This window comes from Orcinus orca, chromosome 4 (genome assembly GCF_937001465.1).
Source record: "Orcinus orca chromosome 4, mOrcOrc1.1, whole genome shotgun sequence".
Taxonomy (NCBI): Eukaryota; Metazoa; Chordata; class Mammalia; order Artiodactyla; family Delphinidae; genus Orcinus; species Orcinus orca.
The window spans coordinates 104,165,355-104,186,144 of NC_064562.1; the positions used below are offsets into that span (position 1 = coordinate 104,165,355).

At 40.2% G+C, this 20,790-nt stretch overlaps 1 protein-coding gene across 2 annotated transcripts in view; it reads left to right on the forward strand.

Annotated features, from left to right (window-relative positions):
- The window catches only part of PPARGC1A (PPARG coactivator 1 alpha), a 663,089-nt gene that overhangs the window by 355,214 nt on the left and 287,085 nt on the right, over nt 1-20,790 (forward strand). Inside the window, exon 2 of one of the 2 annotated variants that reach the window (XM_012531745.2) lies at nt 8,960-9,125. The exons of the other annotated variant lie outside the window; for it this stretch is intronic. Coding sequence (XP_012387199.1) covers nt 9,057-9,125 — 69 coding nt within the window. The 5' untranslated portion in view covers nt 8,960-9,056. The remainder of the gene's footprint in view (nt 1-8,959; nt 9,126-20,790) is intronic. 2 annotated transcript variants of the gene reach the window in all.

The window sequence follows — 20,790 nt, forward strand, 5'->3', positions numbered from 1 at the left end:
CCTAAACCTTCCAACAGAAGCTGCATTTTTAAATCTCTTTGCTTGTGTGTGCTCCTGTCCCTCTGTCTTCAGAAAGGCAGCTCTCCAAAGGAACATCTTTCGTTAAATGACATTCAAAAGACTTAACACCTCTGCTGATCTCTAGTTGGTTGGCCTCTAAGGGGACTTTTGGCTCTCTTAGATAAATCATGGCTGTTCAGACAGAAGCTAGAAAGTACGAATTTAGACACCTTGGGGATATTAGGTCAGAAAACCCCTTGTCCCCAAATTTCTCTGTTTATACAAATCATTGACTGGAATCTAGCAGAGGAGAGTTTGTCTGTGTGGGCATCAGTGTCCTGTAGGTGTCCGTGGATATTTGGATTTGGAAATCAATCTAAAAAGAAAAAAAGAATTCATGGGTCTGAGTGCTGTGAAGTCTTATTGGTTCTGTGGTCTGTGTTTGTGTAGAAACCTTTCAGAAACTATTGGATTTAAAAACATCACCACCAAAAACCTTAAGCCTAGATTATATACTCAGATTTGGGGCAGGGTCTCCACATTGCCTTCTCCAAGGACACGGCAACAGGAGTGGACCTCCTGGCATTGAGCTAGGCCGGCATAGGGGGTTGGGATGGATGGATCCCTGGGGCAATGCCAGCATCCTTCCTTCTCCATGTTCAGATATTATTGTGGCTGAGATGATTTGCTTACCTGGCTGTCTCCCTCACATGAGGGCAAGGAGGGTGTTCCTCATCTCTCATCTCTAATGCCCAGCACTGTTCCTAGCACATATTAGGTGTTTAGTTCATGATCTTAGAATCCACGAGCTATAAAATAATGTGAAAAACCACTTTGCATCTGTGTAGTTATAAAGAAAGACGTTTATCTTGATTTCTGTTACAGGCCTGGATTTATCTCTGATGCCAGTTTAGGAAAAATGTTTAGAAAAACATTTGGATTTGAATTCTGACATTTGGTCTGTCTATTAATTTATGGTTTATTTGATAGCTCTAAGAGGCATGTTTGAAATCTGAAATGAATTAAATAAATTACAGAATTTGTCTCCCTACCTCTGTCCCCTAGAACCCAAAAGTGTTAATCAAATGTGTGCTCAATTTCATGGTTGCTAGGTTATCGCATGGTCTGCATCTGCAAATTGGAGTTTATTTGTTGTAGAACGTTAAAAAATTATGGCTGTTCAGACAGAAGCTAGAAGGTACAAATTTAGCTCTTATTTTGTAGTTCCTGTCATAATGCCTTCCTGGGAAAAAAAATGAACAGCATGTTTGTCACGAGTGGTCTTACCTCTAAATTATATTGTTTTTTTTGTGGTTTTAAGCCAGATTCTTGATGTTACTTTAACTTGCTTTTCCTGGTTTAATTTATTTTAGTTGGTAAAGATTATTCATCACTCATTCAATTCCAGGGTTATCTATTGATTCTTTTCTCCCCATTTGGTATTTTCTGACATTTTGTGGCACTCAATATTGATTTATACAAAATCAGTCATCTAAATGTCCAGAGGAGGTGTCATTCACTTGTCATCAGCTGTTTTTCTGAGCTAGTAAGTGGAATAGTCACGTACACTGAGGTTGTTGAGTGATTTAAGGGCTGGAGTCCCGCCCGTCACACCTGCTGGATCGTGCTGATAAAGATCCTTACAGAATTTTGAAAGTGAGATCACTGAGAAGATTCTCCAGAGGCAGCATCAAGCAGTTTCTTAGTAGGGGGCTCAGTTCTTCCATGTAACATTTATCAGTTATTCTGTTCCTCAGTTACTCTAAGCCTATGCTCTAAATTAAGAAAAAAGAAATAAAATAAATAAAGCTTGCTATGCAAATACACCTTCCAGATAATTCTTCCTTTGTTTCCTAAATTTAATGAATCAGCCTTGATAAGATGCAAATAGATTCTGTAGATCTGGAGTGGGGCATGAGATTCTGCATTTCTGCCAAGCCCCTAGGTCATGTTGGTCTGTACACTTTGAGTCCTTAGCCCACCTATTAACCAAATTCCCATTCTGATTCCTTCGTATTTTGAAATTCTTGAACTGTATCTGAGGTTCCCCAGGCATTTAGATGTTAGTATTAAATGAAGAGGGAAGAGATGGACCCCCTTCCTGCCCCCACCAAGTTATATCGGCATTATATTTTTCCAACATTATATTTTTTAACGGCAATGAGAACCTAGGTGTATGTTACAAATCCCTAAACCAATTGGATAGCTTCTAATAATCTTCCAAGAATCTGGTGGTTAGTAAAGTCAATTTTCGTGAGTCTTTGAATTTATATTTCTTAAAGTTATTTGTGCCTGAGGGGCTCTGGCAATCCCTCACTTCCTCGGTTCTAAGCCCTTCTCCTCTTCTGAGGTTCCTCTGGCCTCCATCTTCATTTCTTGCCTGGTGGCAAAGAGTCTTACTCTCTAAGCTGAACTGAAAAATAACTTGTGACAAAGTGTTAGGAGATAAAGCTTTAGGTGGCCCCTCCTAGGAGTATGTGCAGTTTCATAGACAGTGACAGAAAAGTTTTTAAAATCAAAAGATATGACCGGTGGGATTTTAGCCCCATGGCAGTCTACTGGAGGACCCTTTTTGGGGGGTCAGGAGGAAGAGGGAATGATGTTTCCAGCCTCCCACATAACCTATTTCTCATTCATTCTTCCTACTCATAAGATCTACCTTCCCACTCTACTCATGAGTCCATTGGTTATGACTTCTGGGGTAGTCTTTAAAGTAATCTCTTTCAAGGAAGTATTCTGTAATTCATCTCTGCTGTGCGTACCATTTGCTAAGGCAGTGCTCTGTGTCTACGGGCTCTCTCGATGTCCAGGATCTCACAAAGTCCGGAACAGTATATAAACATACTGGAAGGGGAAATATTATTTTTATATTGAATTGGAAGGATGATGTATGGAATATCTTCACCTGGTCGGACTTAGATTTGATTCTTCTCAAGTCAGCGACAGATTCATATGAGGTTCTCATCTGTATGTTGCTTTTTATTACATTATTTTGCTTCGGGCTCAAACATATCAAAGGGATTCAGACACTGTGGATGAAATCATCTGATTTCCATCAATAAAAGTCTACTAAATCCTTTCGATTATAGGCAGTTGGTATTATTACACGGTTATAGGAAGACATGGGGATGCTATGCACTAATTAATAGGAGTCTACGTGGCCCAGATTTATACAATGATGAATGTTTATAGTTATAGCCAGACTGTTTCTCACTTAAGCGATATAAGTAGATTTAGGTATTGAAATGGATTCTGTTTCTTGGTTTGAATATTTGAGTCTATTGCTTTCTATCTCTGTTCACTAGGAGTCGATTAAGAAAAGGTCCTTTCTAGTTTACCTTCTTATTCCATGATTGAAAATGGTTGTTGACTGATTAATCATGTAAGTTGATTAAGTTGGGGGATCATAAATCATATACCTACACAAAAATTTGACTTTTGCTTAAAATCCATAAATGCACATTTATTCATCAGGGTATTGCTGTGGAGCTAAGGCCTTTTCTCTAAGTAGGGGTCCACAGAGTGGAATTTTGGAGTCTTTTTTTTGTGTAAGCTATATCCCTAGAGGAACCTCTACAAATTCCAGTTTCAATGTCTTTAAAGGAAATTAAGAATTTTAAGGCAGTGACCAGTAACTTAAGTAGAATCTGGGCAGACCTTTATAATCCCTGCCCCTGCAACGACAATATTTTTAAAGCAACTTTTCTTTATTGGGTCTTTCCAAAGCATTTGACTTGTTTCATGAAAGCAACAGCTCCCTTTCCATTGAAACTCATATTTTATAGCTATATTATTTAATTAAATTATGTAATTACATTAACAGGCACAACTGGTATAAATAGGATTGGGAACAAACACAAATGAATCTTGATAAGCTTACAACTCAGCCACATGGGAGCCAAAGCACATAGGTGCACAAGAGAATATTCTCCTAGCCACAGTGCTTTATTGTCCACTGTCCTGTGGGCATCACTGTAGTTCAGTTTAGATATTTTACAGAGGGAATGATTAGCATTAATTATTCCAGTGAAACAGTGAACTGGAAACCAATGTTCTATTTTTTTTTCTTTCCAAATTACGGCTACACTGCCAAAGTTCATCCTTTTCAGATTTATCACTCTTACGCCACCTGTTTTCGTTTGTTTGTATTTATTTTGTTTTGTGAGAGTTAATACACAGACACCTCTGGTGTTGTGGATTTCATACATTATTGTAGTTTTTCTGTGAAGCCAAGTTCTGAAGGTAAACACCTTACTATTAGCTTCTAATAAAAAAAAGAGCAAAAACAGAAGTAAAAGTTTGTGGGAAAACGTCTTGGAAAATTTCATTGAGAATGGATTTAAAGTGAGAATGTATAATAAAATGGATGGTAGGAACTCATAAAAATTCTAGCCCAGGTGTTAAGTGAAAGTGTGTACAAAATCCTATTGGTGGGTGAAAGACCATCGGTTCCTTCCACACCTGGGTACTCCTTGGCTCTGTACTTATTTTCATCAATGTCCCCCGGCTCTCCCCACCCAGGCTTTCTTTGATTTTCTCCTCTAGACCAAATACCTGCATCCCATAGAGCAGGTTAAAGTGTCATGTTCTGCCATCATAGAACTCTGTGGAATGTATGGCTTAAGTCACTTAGAAAACTCTTTATTTTCTAGTCCTTTGATTCTTAAAAATGAAGTATTAACCCATATTTATTCTATAAGTTAAAGGAATTTTCCTTAAAATCAAGGGAGGACTGACTGATGCATTTTGTACAGATATTTCCCTTTTTTTTTTAAATTTTTATTTATTATTATTATTTTTTTGCGGTACGCGGGCCTCTCACTGTTGTGGCCTCTCCCGTTGCGGAGCACAGGCTCCGGATGCGCAGGCTCAGCGGCCATGGCTCACGGGCCCAGCCGCTCTGCGGCATGTGGGATCTTCCCGGACCGGGGCACGAACCTGTGTCCCATGCATCGGCAGGCGGACTCTCAACCACTGCGCCACCAGGGAAGCCCTCCTTTTTTATTTTTTTATATAACTTTTCCTTAAGGAAAATGTTACAAATTCTAAAACTCTTTCTATTTCTTATTAGTTAGCATATTCTCAATAAGCTGCTTATATTGAAGGAAAAATAGTGATTTGCCAGCAATCCTCGGCATGTAGACACATCACCCCAATATCTGCCTTCATTTTCACGTGGCTTCTACCTGTGTGCATTTGTCTTTGTGTCCACATTTTCCCCTTTTTATAAGAACACCAGTCGGGTTGGATTAAGACCCACCCTAATGACTTTGTTTTAGCTTGATTATCTGTGTAATCCTGTGTCCAAATAAGATCACATTCTGAGGTTCTAGGGGTAGGATTCCATCCTATCTTTTTGCGAAGACACAATTCAACTCATGATGCAGGGCATAGTTTTTAGCGTTTGCATTTGCAAAACATTAAGAAAAAAAAAAAGACTCTCCCAGCGGTGTCCCAAAGCAGGTTTGAGTTTGTGTCTTGAAATGTCAGTGTTGCAGTTTGGCTAACGTGTTATATATGCTTTCCTTACACTTTATTTTCATAGTTGAACCTTCCTTTAATGAAAATATTTACAAAGAAAGAAACAAAATGAATTCTTTTCTGATTGCTTGATTTAAGAATCATGAATAAAAGCTATGCTATTTAATAAGCTCCCATATTCCTGTATGTTCTCATCATGTTTACATTTTGAAGGCGTGTACTTTATTTTATCAGTAGTGAATTCATACTGAGCTACATTTAGTATTTGAGGCTTCATGTTGCTTTCGTTAATTTCCTTGCTAAATGATAAGTGGCATTAAAGTCATGCTATTCTGAGTTTGCTTTCCGAGACAGAGTGACGCTGCATTATTGAACACTTTTACCCTTCCTTTTTAAAATTCATATTTCTACATCATCTTTGGAAATTGCCACACTTAATGCTACTATCTTATGAGCAGGAAAAACCCAGGCTGTAAAAGAAGGAGGAAATAGTGGATTATGTGGGACGTGGGTAGAACAGACTGACTTGTAATGGAATTTATTTAAAATAAAATAATACTGCAGACTTGATGCTCATGATAATGCTGTAGTGAGATTATTTCATTTGATTCTTATAATGACTCTATGGTAAGGACAGTGTATTGGTCAGGGTAGGCTAGGTTATGTTGTGGAAACAAATAACCCTGAGGTTTATTTCTTGTTCACATAATGCCTGTTGTTGGTCCAGGTGACTCTCCAGGGCAACTGTCCTCCATGAGTTGGCTCAGCGTTCTAGTCTGCTTCGATGTTCAGGCATGTCCTAGCAACATATGCAGTCACTGCAGTAGGGGAAGAGTTGGCTAGGAGTCAAGAGCTGGTGATTAAGGTCTCCCCTTGAGAAGTGATAGCCATCACTTTTCTTACATGTTATTGGCCGACACAAGACATGTGATTGATTAAGGCTAATTTTAGGGGGTTAAAGGAAATGCCATCTTGCTGTGTCCCTGGGACAAATGGGAATCAGATATTGATGAACAATAATATGCTTGAGACAATAATACTTCCCTTTTACACACATGGAAACTAGGGTTCAGAAGTATTAGGTGACCTGCCTAGGGATATAGAACCAGATAATAATGGAGCTGCTACTCACACCTTGGTCTGTCTGACTCCAAAGGCTATCTGTTCAACCACTTTGTGTACTGCCTTCCATAAGAACTGAGTCAGCTACCTTGAAGATGATGTGATTCAAATGGTAAAGCTAATTGCCCCCAGTTTTCCTTACGGAGTGCTTTTGATAGAATTTAGAGGAAATGGGGAAGAACAGGTGATTGGTGAGGCTTCCATTGAGTCTAGTCTCTGGGGAAATTTTCTGGTCCCTTTCTCCTCTGGCCTTTCTCTCTTACCCTTCAGGGTAACCTCTGAAGAAGCATCTGAATATTATGGATAAAAGAGAGGAGCTGAGCAAGTAAAGGAGCGATTTTGCATTTCTCTGCTTTGCTAGAGGTGGAAGGTATAGTCTTGTAATTATTAAAGGGATAACAGTGTCAAGGTAGGCCTGTACGGCAATTTGTAGCCTACATAACATGTCCATATCTAATCTGAAGATGAGAGCAAACCTCAGTGTACTAATTGACTGTGACCCATATCAGTGAGGTGTGGTTGTCAGAATAGCCAATGGGACCTGGGACTGCATCAGTGAAAGGAACTGACTAACATGAAGTAGAGGTGGAGAACGCAGGCCTTGGGGTCACATCTGGGCTACCCTCTGACCCATCACCTAGGCAAATACCTTTGTCTGTCTTGGACTTTTCACTGTAAATCAGGAGCAAAATGATGACTTCACAGTATACTCATAAAGGATAAATGATGTAAGGTTAATAAAATACTTGCAGTACCGTGTGTACAGGTCCATGCTCAGTAAATGCTGGCTGTTCTTCTTATTATGTTGGTTGTTAGTGTGAGGATTTTTAAAATAAGGCATGTGATTATTAGGCTCTACGTGCAATGATAGACCATAGCGGGGATATTACAATCACTTCTGGAATATTAGAATCACTATCACTAGAGATAATGAAATATATTTTGAGGCTGGCATCCAGGTTGGAGAGTTTACCTGAAACCATCTTCCATGGTTTGCTGAAGAAACTAGCAAGACCTAACTTGGAAAAGAGATACTTTAGCAGTGGTTTGAGGGCGTGGGCTGCTACTGTCTTTGGATCTCTGAAAGGTTGTCCTACAGAATAGGCTCTAGTATTCTTTATGGAATTAAGAAACAGTACAGCCATGGATGTTGCAGGGAGAAGGATATCAGTTCACTGTGGGACAGAAGAATCAACCATGGAATTGGACTGTCTTGGGAAGTAGTGAGTTTACTGTCATTGGTGGTAAGAACATTGTTCACATGGGTATTGGCAGGATCTTGGGCATTCAGGCATCAGCTGAGTGATTAGATTAGAGAAACCTTAAATGATACTCAACACTGAGTTTTGTGATTCTAATCCTGGGCACTCAATAGAATCATCCAGTGGGATTTAAAACAATATAGCAGTGTCTTGGGCCCTACCCTAGACCAATTAAATCAGAATCTCTAGGGGTGAGGCTCCTGTAACAGTATTTTCACAACCTTTCCAGTTGATTCTGTTGTGTAGCCAAGTTTGATAACCACTGTTTCAACAGAAAGAAGCAGGTGCCATTGGCAGTAGCGCCTCTCTTAAAACTGTAGGTGATCAGTTTTGACTAGCAGGAGAGAGTATCATTCTGTGTGACAAATAGTAATGGAACAGGGCAGAGTTTGGTTGGGTTTGGCTTCGTTGAGCCCCCAATATTGAGGAGTCCATCCAAACTGAAGCCTCTGGTCATTTTGGCTAATGGTTTTGGTAAAGGGTTGAGGTCCATGTTCAGTTTAAACACACAACTTCTTAGAGGGGGGAAACCAGAGACTGTAGACACTCAAGATTCAACTATAGGAAAAGTCTATCTTCCCCCAAAGGGACTTGCTATTATTCATGTTTACTGGCTGCTGAGTGATTCATCCGGTGTTGAGGGAGATGTGCTCAAATAAAATGTGTTGCTTCTATGTAAAGTAGCTTATTTCTTCTAGGATACTCCGGCCCACTGATGCAACCCTGCAGAACAATGCAAATCCTGCTGTGAGAGAGTGTGTGTGTGTGTGTGTGTGTGTGTGTGTGTGTGTGTGTGTGTGTTTGGGGAGGAGGAAGAGACAGGTGCACACATAGATATGCATGTTTCTAGGTCATAGAGCATGCCTTCACACCTCCCTCCTCTGACCTTTATGCCAGAAACATAAGAATGACCCATTGTCCACTGGCCCTGGAGCTTGGTTGTTCCTAATCTCTGGATGCTCAGTGGCTGAGCTGGCCTCCTGCCTGGCCATTTGGCAGCCGTCAGGGTAGCCCCGTGTATCCCAAATTTGTTCCCGCGTGGCTTCTTCCTGCCTGATCCCTCATCCTCTGGCATGGCATTTTCTCCATGACAGTCTGCCCCTGAACTGCCCTCGCTGCCGCTTTGGTAAAGGCTTGCAACGAAAGAGTAACAGCCACTGGCGAATCCAGTTTGTGCAAGCAGCATCAGCAATGGATGAGACCTCCCCCAGGCTGGAAGAAGACTGGAAAAAAGGACTTCAGCGAGAAGCGAGCTGGCAGGTAAGTGATGTCCTCAGCCCCAGACGGACCCAGAGCTCTCTCTCAACTCTTTTAGCCCAAGTCTGGGTAATTCACATCAGTCTGTTTGCACAAATGCGTTATCTGCAGACACATCCATTTGGGAAAAGTCATCATTAGTTTTCATTTCTTTGTAAACCATGCAAATAAGATTCCAAATGAATTTCCTCTAGATTCTTGAGCAAGCTAATAGGGTTTTACAAATCTATAGATGTTGCTAAATTTATACTTTCTTAATAAAGCCCCTTGAATTAACAAGTTGCAGGTGTATGTCAAAGGAAGCATGAAGATTTGGTTTGTGTGAGTATAAGTTCATTGCAACATAAAAATTTAATACAACACCTGTCCCCAGACTTACTTTATAGTGTTACAGTAGCTTGGAATAAGGGGCTTGGTTTTAACCTATTTTAATGAGGTGACCATTCTTTTAATGCGGCTTGCGTGCCTTTCTTATTTATGCTGAACTCATAATAGGTGGAAGCTCTGTGGTATGCAGAAAGTTCAAGCTAAAGGATTCATTTTGGTGTAGAGGCAGTTTTCATTAAAATATGCAAAGCAATAATGTTTATACCTTACAATACCTATTTCAAATTAGCAAAATTATATGCTCCTGTCTCATAAGCTGCCAGCTGAAATCCCTTCCTAAATCCTGTTGAATGGCTTTGATTACTCTTCTTCACATTACACATTACACCTCTAATGCATATTTTTACGCATCCACTCCATTGCCATTTAATTAGACAACAATATTGAAGAGTGATGCCAGAGGTTTGGTTTTTTTTTTCTAATGCTGCTCCTTATGGAAAAAGAACGCTTCCGTGCATGAAGCATTTCTTATGGGCGGTGTTGGATAAAGTGCAACTGTGATTTTCCATTTTGTCTATAGCAGACAGTTTCCTACAGAAATGGTGATTCAGGATGAGTTGATTTTCAACATCAATTTTTAAAAATAATTGTCCCTTTTTATAAAAGGAGGGAAACTTTTCATAAGAGTCTCCTTTGCTATTGAAATTTCAGTGAAATGTAATACTGGTATTGACAGGTATGTTCTGTTCTAAGCCATGTGATGTTAAGTAAGGAGCTTCAGAAAAAAACCTCCTCCAGCCTGTCATGAAATTGGAGTCCTTCCACTTTGAGTGGGAGTGTTATTTAGGAAGCAGGAAGGCATACAAATAAATCTCTGCATGCTACTTTGAGAATGTCATGTGGTAGGTCCCCAGGGGTTCTAAACAAATATTCAGGTATGTTATGGTATATTGATGTGACTTTTGGATATTTGTCTTTTGTTTATGTGTTTTCCTTTAGAGAGTTGGCATCTTATATATAGTCTTCATTTCAAAGGAGGATGAAGGAAGGAAGCATGTGAGGAGATGACTCAGAGATCTCTGTGGACAAAATATTTAAACTAGGAACATGAAATCCAAATGTTTCTGTAAAAAAGCATGTGTCCTATCAATGGGAGCGTCCCATGAACCTTTAGCTTAGTCATTTCCCAACAGGCAGATAATGAAAGTGTTCTCTCTGCTCCTTGCCTCCAAAGATGTGATTATGTTCAGGTTGACCCTTGCCATTTCCATTATGGTAACCGAAGCTCTCCCTATAGCTCCTGGAGGTCACGGTTATGGGAAGGACATCCCAGGCTCCCATTTGACCCTCCCTGACTCTTGGCCATGGCTACTCTGCTTCTGGGCTCTACCCCCAGTGAGGCCTGCCTGCTGCCCACACTGTACAGCCATCTGTGTTGCCATGCTGGGTCCCCACATGCACGGAGTCACCCCACTTCAGCTGATACTTAAGCTGTCCCTAAAGGAGGCAATGAAATCTGATGGCATTAGATGTAAGACCTTTGTCGTGAGAGTGACTTCTTTTGACCCTGCATGGTAGTGATGGAGTTGGGGACAATTTAAAAACAAACTGTGATTGAAACTGAAACTTTAATTTGGCTTTAGTACTACATTTCTTGTAGAAACTGATTCCATACTTCTTTACCTAACTAACCACTATTTACCAGTCACAGTGCCAGGTGTGTGTGTGTGTGTGTGTGTGTGTGTGTGTGTGTGTGTGTGTGTGTGTTGAATAGTATCGCATCTTTGGAGGCAAGGAGCAGAGAGAGCATTTTCATTATCTGCCTTTTGGGAAATGACTAACCTAAAGGAACATGGGACGCTACCGTTGATAGGACACATGAGTTTTTACAGAAACATTTGGATTTTGTGTTCCTAGTTTAAATATTTTGTCCACACACACCACTCCAACATTCCTAAGAAGCCTAGAAGGTACATAAGATTACCCCCTTTAACAGATGAAGAAATTAAGACCTAACCTGTCCAAAGCCATCCAGTATTCAAGTCCAGTCCTGTTTGACTCCAGTGCCTGTGCTCTTCCTACTTTGCTGTACCATCTGAATTGAATTTTATCTCATTTTTTATCTCATGGAATAATAGCTTATGAGCAGCTGTGACGTGGGCAGGCAGGAAGAAAGAGAAAGAAAGGGAAAAAGTATGACGATCTTCTAATGGAATAATCAATCTCTGAATCATTAAGGCTTTAATAAAATGTTTTTCAATAGTTGATTTTTTGACCCTTACTATCTACCAGGCACTAAGCTGCATTTCTAATTCTTACAAGTACTCTGACAGATATTATTTATTCATCTTATACAGATGGGGAAACTGAGGCTCAGCTCAAGGAAACTGAGGAACATGCTCAAGGTTACATACCTACCGAGATGATGAAAAGAGATGTGGGCCCACTCAAACTGGCCCCAAATCCTGTACTCTTATACAAGACTGCCTCTCAGAGTGTATTTTCAAATTACATTTTGATCATACATATTTTAACTATCTCATCTCACAATGATGTGATGGGATTCAGTCCTTGAGAAATCCCGATAGTTTTTTTTTTTTTTTTTTTTTGTAAATAAATGAGTTGGGCAAAAATGCCTTGCTCACTCATTTCTCCAGAATGTATTTTAATTGGATGCTGTTTTCCTTAAATGAACCAGCTTAACCATGGAGTTGAAAATGAGCTAGATGCAATTTCTAGAATCAACTGTAAATCTAAAAATCCTTTTAAGCTTATAACCTGTACTGGAAAACCAACAGTAACTGTGTCAGGGTTAATGCTCCTGTTGCCCATGGCCAACTTCAGCTCTGGGAGAAGCTGGGAACCAAGATGGCAGGGGCTTCGGCCACCAGGTAACCGTCGGCCTACTGGCAAACTTACTTAAGGCAGCGCCTTTGCTGCTTCACTTGTAAATCGAGGTGATTATGCTTGAGTGGGGCATTGGAGAGAGGACGGGAGGAGACACCAGTGCTTCATTGCTCTGGTCAATGGTCAGTTGAAAGATATTATGGAGGGGCAAATGGCTCATTTCTGGGTAATGTTTTATCTTGCAGTGGTTCCCTTGAAAATAACCAATGTAATAGTGGTGTGGCCATTGTGAACTCCTCTGTCAATGTTGTCTGTCTGTGTCCATCTCCCCCACAAGAAGACAAATTCCTCAAGGGCAGAGACACATCTTGTGTGACTCTGTGTCTCTGCCCTTAGCACTGAGCCTGACACACACTTAACCCTGATGATGTTTGCCTAACTGAAGGGAATTGCAAATTTGATCTGGAAAAAAGCTAAGGTGTAATGTGACCTCAAGGCCCTGATTGGACACGTGAAGAACAAAGGCTGAGCAAGGCTGACTGCGCTGAGTTCTACTGCTGGTTAGTGAGTAGCGAAGATGGTAATCTCCCTGCTTAGCTTTCTTCCGTTTCCCTGGATCACTTCTCCATGAAATTCCAATGTCTCAACTTCCCACCTGTAGAATTGGAACTAGAATATATTATCTGTGTCTGTTCAGATATCTTTATTTATCCTGGTACCCATATCTGACAGGAACAATGGCATAAGGGTTAAGAACATGGGATCTAGAGTTAGACTTCTGGGTTCCAACCTTGGTGTCATCAGTTTCTAACTATGTCACACTGGTAACATTTCTAACCTTTCTGTGCTTCAGTTTCCTCACCTATAAGATGGAGGTAATTATCCCAGCTACGTTCTAAGGTGGTTGTGAGGATTAAATGAGTCAATTCAAGAAAAGCCCTTAGAAGAACCCTTCAGTTAAGTACTGTTTAGTGCCCCATAGTGTGCACTATATGTGTCATCTGGATCTATTACCTGTTTAATGAGATCAGCCATTTAGCATTTTTTTGAATAGGTACTGTGTGCAAAGCACATCCATACTTATGTGAGTGAGACAGTGACAGGAGACATTGCCCTTGAACTTGAGGTCATGGTGGAGAGAGCATAGCAGGTCATCACGATTATAGAATAGCCACAAAACGCTCCGTGTATCACAGAAGCACTGAGGAGTAGCCTCTGATCCGTCTAAGGGGTTCCATGGAGGGGGTGATACTGGTGCTAATTAAACAAAGAGAAGGACTTAAGCCAGACAAAGAACTCGGAAGAGTGTTTAGGCCAAAATAAAGAACATATCAGAGGCGGGAGGAGCCAGTTGTCTTCTGGTGCCAGCCTTTCAGGGTGAGGCAGGAGTGATGCAGATGAGTCTGAAGGGGCAGGAAGGAGACAGTTCCTGCATGGTTAGACCAAACAGCTTCAAACTGCAGTGGAGAGCCATCGATGGGCTTTAAACAGAGGCATAAATAGGGATCAACATTTTTTAAAGACATCATTCTGGCTTCAGTGTGGAAGATAAATTAGACTAACAAGACTAGAGGCCAGAAACCCAGTTAAGAAGCTGCTTCACCACTTTGAATGAGGGCTGGCAGGACTGTGGAAATAAGATGGAGATGGAAGCGTAGATGCGGAAAAATCTAGAGGGCAGGGGCCTCTGGATTTGCTGATCGATTGATGCAGGGAATGAGGGTGTGGAGAGTCCAATGACTCTTTAGGATGGCTAAGTGGGTATCAGTGACATCACCTGAAAAGAGATTGCCAGAAAAGAAGGTGGTCTCTCGGCTCATGGTGGGCTGGGTAATAACTAACGAAATAGTGGAGGAGAGTTATAAGAAATATGAATAATATAGTGTTTTATACCAGAAAGATAAACAAAACCTCGTGAGGACTCAGAAAACCCAGAGAAGGTAATAATATCAAGAATATTGAACAATTACCAAGAGCTTACTTTGTGCCAAGAGCTGTTTTAAGCATTTGTCCTGTTAACTCAGAGAATCTTCACCATCACGGCGTTAGAGAGATACGAGTTGTATCCTCATGGTGTAGGTGAGGAAGTTCCAGAGAGGTTAAGATCGATCACTTAACCAGTCCATGGAGCCTAGGTCAAAGCAGCCTGGATGCAGAGCTTGAAAGCACTTAAGATTATGTCCATTTGCATGGAGCTAGGGGCCAGGGATGAGTTCACAGAGTAGATGACATTTGAGCTGGGTTTTTTAAGGAGTGCAATTTGCAAGTAGTGAAACCCTGAGTTAGAATCTGGGCTCTGCTGCTTCACTGGCGGTGGATATGCTCTACTCGGGGCAGATAGAACAGTCTCTTGTATGTGTCTTTGGGTTCAATGGGTCTCCTAAGGTTATTGGCCTGAGTTTCTCAAGGTGGGACAGGCCAACTTCATAGCTCCCAAAAGAGGTTGCATATGGTGAAGGAGGCCTCTAGCAAGGCCAGTCCAGTGCCCAGCAGTCCATGATGTATGGGAGATGATAGGCCTGGAAATTAGAGGGCCTGACTGGAGAAGGGCAACTAGACTTAGATGTGTGACCTCAGGCAAGTCCCTCTTCTGAGATGTTTCCTCCTCTGTAAACAAAGCAAAATACCCACTTCCCAGGTAAAATAATGTGTGTTTAAAAGAATTTGTCTAATGTAAAGCATTAGACAGAATGTAAGATTTTTATCTCTAATAACAGAAAATAAAGTAGAATTGTATCTTTGAAATAATACCAAATACAAAAATAGTTTCGTGTTACTCTCTACCTTCCCTTCCAATTCCATTGCTATTTTGTGTTTCAGTTTCCATGTAGGAAGGGAAAAAAGTATGTGTGAGGTTGTTTCCTCCTCTCAGGAAAGGATTCATTTCTTTATATGGGATACACCTTACATTGGTATCAATGGAATAGTGGTTCGTATTTTGAGTTTACATGATATTTAGAGAAATCTGCTTCAAGATACTAATGTCATCTATCAAATGAGCAAATTGTGATGATAGGGTAAAAGCAGTACCCGAGGATATAGACTGACCAGTTCTAACTTTATGTCAGGAGTATGATGGACCTAGCAAGAAATGGTTTGAATGTAGGAACTGTTAAGAGTTTAGGTTTCTCAGAAAACAAGTTCTGTTTTTCTTCTATTGTTACATTTCTGGCACAGTAGTATGTTTGAGAAGCCCTCTTTTTCTGCTGGTTATAATTTTTTGTTGCCTTTTAAATTATTTGGGACTCATTCATTCATTCATTCATTTGGTCCAGGAAGGTAAAGGGACGTATTTCTTAGATTCAAATGTCATCGACTTATAAGGCTCAAAGAGACCTTGAGATGACATGTCATTGTTTGTTTTCACCCTCTGTGTTCCTCACTCTGAGCAGAAGCAAGTCCAAAATGCTGAAGACAGATGGCCTTCTATAGCTTCTGTCCATAACTCATCCCTGGGCCTAACAAATGATTCTTAAGCTAAGGGAATTCTTCCTTGTGGTGGATTTAACCCGCTCCCATTGCAGCTGAGGACAATACTTGCTCCTTCATCCTCCCTGGAGGTGGAGAAAAACAGCTCAGTCACTGTCCTCAGGAATCAGCCTTCCTGGCCTTGAAGATCATTATGAAAGCAGCCTTCAGCTTTTGCTTCTCAAGGCTAAGCAACTTAAATCCTTAGGTTTAATTCTTCATTTCCATCTTCTTGAGTTTCTGTGAAGCTTCTCCAAATCCGCTCATTACCTTTAGCTTCTTTTTTTTTTTATACAGCAGGTTCGTATTAGTTATCCACTTTATACATATTAGTGTATATATATACACTAATTACCTTTAGCTTCTATAGTCTAGAACTTTTCAAGAGGATCTAGCCAGGGCTAACCAGCAGGGGTCATCTGCTCATTTATTTAATCAGCTACTGCACATTTATTGAGCTCCACGTTCTAAATACTAGACCTCTGGGCAAAGTCCTGAGGGTACAAAGATAAGTAAAAACAGCATGAGGTAGCACTAAGAGCCAGGCTGTATCATGGATCACTACTTACCAGCTGTATGACCTTGAGCATGTTACTTAAACTCTATGTCTCACTTCCTTCATGGGCCAAATGAGATAATGATAGTATCAATGATCTATCTCATTGCTTTGTTGTGAGGATTAAATGGATAAGTACATGTAATGCACTTAAAAGTAGTGGTCGATGCATAGTTATGGTCATGTAACTCCTTGTTAAAGAAAATAAAAATGAAATAAGATGCGGGTCCTGCCCTCTAGTTGAACCCACTCTACTTGGAAGGATGAACGAATAAATAGTTAATGACAGTTCAGTATGTTCGATGCTCTGGTAGCAGTTTGAGCATGTGGGATGCAGGTTCAGAGGTGCAAGAGGAATCATGCCCCAGGGCATCAGGAATGACTTCATGGTTCAAGGAAGGTGGACTGTTGGATGCACGTCTTAAATTCACATATCGTTGACATAAAAGGCTGGGAGAGACCTTGGGATGACATCTCCTTGTTCATTTTCACCCTACAGATGACTGAGTTGGATCTTAGGGGAAGAGTAAGGGCTTTCTAGGTGGTAAAGAGGGTGAAAAGGCACTCTGGTCACAGGGAGGCTTTGTGAACAAAGAATTAGAAGCGTAGACGTTTGGCACATGTTTGAAAGATGGAGGGTGGCTTGTTGTGTCAGGGGGTGTGATGGGCAGTGATGCTGGGAGAGGCTCTTCCATCTGGGTAGCTTCAGGTTGTGAGTGGAGCAGGGGGCCCTGCTGAGGCATTTGCCATATCCTTAACCTAATCCGTGCTCCTGGGGCTTTATTTTAAAAAGCTGTAGATGTGTTAGGGAGGCTGCCACAGCATTTGATGTCTCTCTTCTAGGAGTTTTCTTACATTGTCTTGGATCAGAGTTATGTATCAATCCCTAGAGGCCAGAATCTGAATCTTATTCATTTTCCTATTTCTCTCAGGGCCTAGCATAGTACCAGGCACGGGGCAGGCTTAAGTCATGTGTGTTGAAATCAAGTTCGCCGTGTATAACCAGTGCCCTCATCTGACTGTTCAAGGACAACCAATTGTGCTTATGCATGAATGAACACACGCTAATAAATGCATCCAGGGATTTTACAGTTTTCAAATTTGACTCAATTTCGAGCACCTCTTGGGAAGGGAATAGTGTTGTGTAAAACCCAAAAAACCAATACGAGAAACAAATTCTCCCTGTGGTGTCTTTGCCTTTTACATTCGGCTTCCTGTGCTCCTGTGTGCCACATTCACAGCTGATTATTCTGATGGGGGCCCAATGAGCATCGACTTTATGTCTTAGACTCTTCCCTTCTCGAACTCTTTCTTGAGCATTGGCTTACATAGGTCACAGTCCACGCTGACGTTGGCTACAGAACATTCGAGCTGTAAAGGGCAGATCTTAAAAGAAGGTTGAGGGGGAAAAGCAGCTCTGGACTCTAAAGAGACAAATGTGTTTTACATCAAGTTCCCCTGTTGAAAAAATGTCAAAAGTAAGTGAGAAATACACAAGTTGTACCAGCTGGTTGAATGCAGTGATTCTCACTTAGGGTGCAAAAGCTGCAACTTTCTATCTAATTCACTCCTCAATCACTCCATGGCCCCTGTCTCAAGCTCAATTTAAGTTCAGTCCCCAGTACACGGAGCCACTGTACAGTGTATAAAGAAATGACTGGCCAAAGGGACTGAGGGGAAGACGGAGCCACGTGGTGACCAAAGCTAAGTTACCAAGTAGTCCTGGGATCACGCAGCATCTCTCCCTAGCGCCTCTCACAAAGTCGGTGTAAAATAGGTCATTTCTCCTTTAGCCTTTAAATGGTAATTATCTCCGCCTGATAGGCTAATCTGATCAGACATAGCCTGATGCTTCTGGTCAAATGCTCACCACATATACTGGGGAAACAGACAGATATACTGGAGACTCTGGGGTAGTGCCTGGATTGAAAGTTTGCTGCCTCCAGGGCTTTGAATCGAAATGGAAATGGGCCGGCTCTCTGCAGAACCCCATTACTGTTGATGACCGTTTGTCTTTTTCAGAGGAGTTCGGGTGAGCGATAAATAGGACTGCTCTATAGGGAGCGCGTCCTGGAAACTGTCAGATCTTTCCTTACACACGTCAAGTGTATTTCAGTTTTCAAAAGCGCATATCCATTTATACTCCTTTTTCAATCTCATAGAGGCCCTATGAAGGAAATGGCAACCGTGTTATTATAACCAATCGTCAAATGTATAAACTGAGGGCTGACAGGTTTAAGAGCCTTGCCCAGCAGGGCCAGGACTAGAACCTGAGTCGAAGTACAGTCCTGCGCTTGTGTGCTCAGATCCAGCTACCTCTCTCTTCCCTGGTCAAGGGTAAGCTTTCCAGAAGCTTGTAAAAAATTGTTATTAAATTAATAATTAACCTCAATCAATTGTCCCCTTCCTAAAAAAGGGTGACATTTAAAGCTAAAAACTTTTATGTAATCATTTCTGAGGAAGAGTTCCCCTCCCCAACCCAACAATGAAAATGTCTGGTGAGAAAGCAAGATGTTCGTGTTTCTCCATGCTGCTCCTCAGGCTTCAGGCATGGGCTTCTCGCAGTGGTGGGAGTCCAGCAGGGCTATTACACAGTTACCACTATCTGGGGATATGCTGCAGAGACATAATTTTGTGTCACACTCTAAAGACTTTATTTTGAACATGGCTAAATTCCTTTTTTTTTCTCATTGGAGAAGGAGACACACCATTTCCTGCAACTTAGCTCCTTGCCAAGATGTGACTTAAATAGCATCAATCACCTCAATCCCACCTTTTGGATGAATCAAAATTTCAGCGAAGCAAACATCTGAACTAATGAAACCAAATGTTTTCTTTAGAAATTTTTGAAAACTGAAATGGTCAAGAGGTTACACAGTACAGATTTTGTTATTTTTGTGGGAATAATAATGAACTCTTAGGTTCATTGGTCTTCGAACTATACTATGTTTATTAGTAATTGGTTTTGGTGTTCACACGTATCTTGAGGAGCTGTGGAGAAGCATCTTATGTTGCACTTTTCTTGCACTGTTATTGTACTTTTTATGTCTATGTTTCATCTGCCTAAAATCAATCCACTCTTCTCTCTCCCATCTCCTTTCTCAATCAAAAATTAAAAAAAAAAATCTAGTCATCCTTAAAAACTCCTATCACCAACTCATACTTGAAATTCTGGAATATAATATTAGTTATACACAAACATAAGCTCTGAAGTCAAACCAATGTAAAGTTGAATTCTGCTTTGCCATTGACTAGTTGGATAACTTTGGATATATTTCTGCTTTAAAGCCTCAGTTTCGCTACCTTTAAAATGAGATTACAATAGTAACTTTACTCTAAAATGATTATGAAAATTAAAGGAAATAATATACCTAAATCCTTTGGCAAAGTGGCTAGCATGGTGTTTCCATTAAGACCAGGATTATGACAATGTTGTTCACAATCCCATTTATGCCAATTTACTCATGTATGGGACAGAAGTAAGACATAGAAAAAAGAGACAAAAAAGTATATTATCAGCTAAAATTACTGTCTATATAGGAAAGCAAAGATATTTAGAAAAACTGGAAAATTATTTTAAAAAATGAGAGTTGAGTTAGTTGATTCAACAGAAAATAAATATACAAAAATTAATAGCTTTCTGGTGTAGTAGTGATAATCAGTTAGAAAATATGAAGATTAAAATCATTCAAAATAGCACTAAAATATATAAACTATCTAAAAGTAAATTCATTGAGTAATTCTGTATGAAGAAAACAGTAAAATTTTAGCAGGAGACATAAAAGAAGACTTGGATAAATGGAAAAGGAGTCATTTTCTTAGAAAGGAGGAATGAATACTGTCAACATGTTAGCTCTTCTCAAATGAATATACATTTTTAATGTAATTCTAGTCGAAATTATTTTGCTGCTGTGGTTTTCTGGAAACTTGACCAAGTAATCTAAAGTTAATCTTGAAGAGTAAATAGAATGAAAGAGCTAAAAAATATTTCAGAACAAGAGCAGTAAAGCAGGCTTTTCTCTAGTGGATATTGTAATGTACTGTAAAGTTATGATAATTAAAACAGGATGCTCTGGAGTAAGAATCAACAGACAAATGGGGTTGAAGTAGACCAGAAACAGACTCTAGTAAAAAAAAAGAGTTTTAGGAGGTGGATGTGGTCAAGGCTAGATTACATATTAGTTGAAGAACTGACAATTATGCAATAAAGGGTGTTGAGCCACCTGGTTAACTAATAGTTGAAACAACTACATATTAAATTCCAGGGAGAAAGAGTAAAATGTAAAAAAATTCAAAACATACAAATGAAAGGAGAAAATATAGGGTAATATTTATCCGATTCTGAATGGTAAGGCTTTCTAGGCTTAAAGAAAAAGAGTGATAATTTTGATTATGTAAAAATTTAAAAATTCTCTATGTCAGAAACGTAATAAACAAAAACCCAACAAATAATAAAATGGAAAAATATTT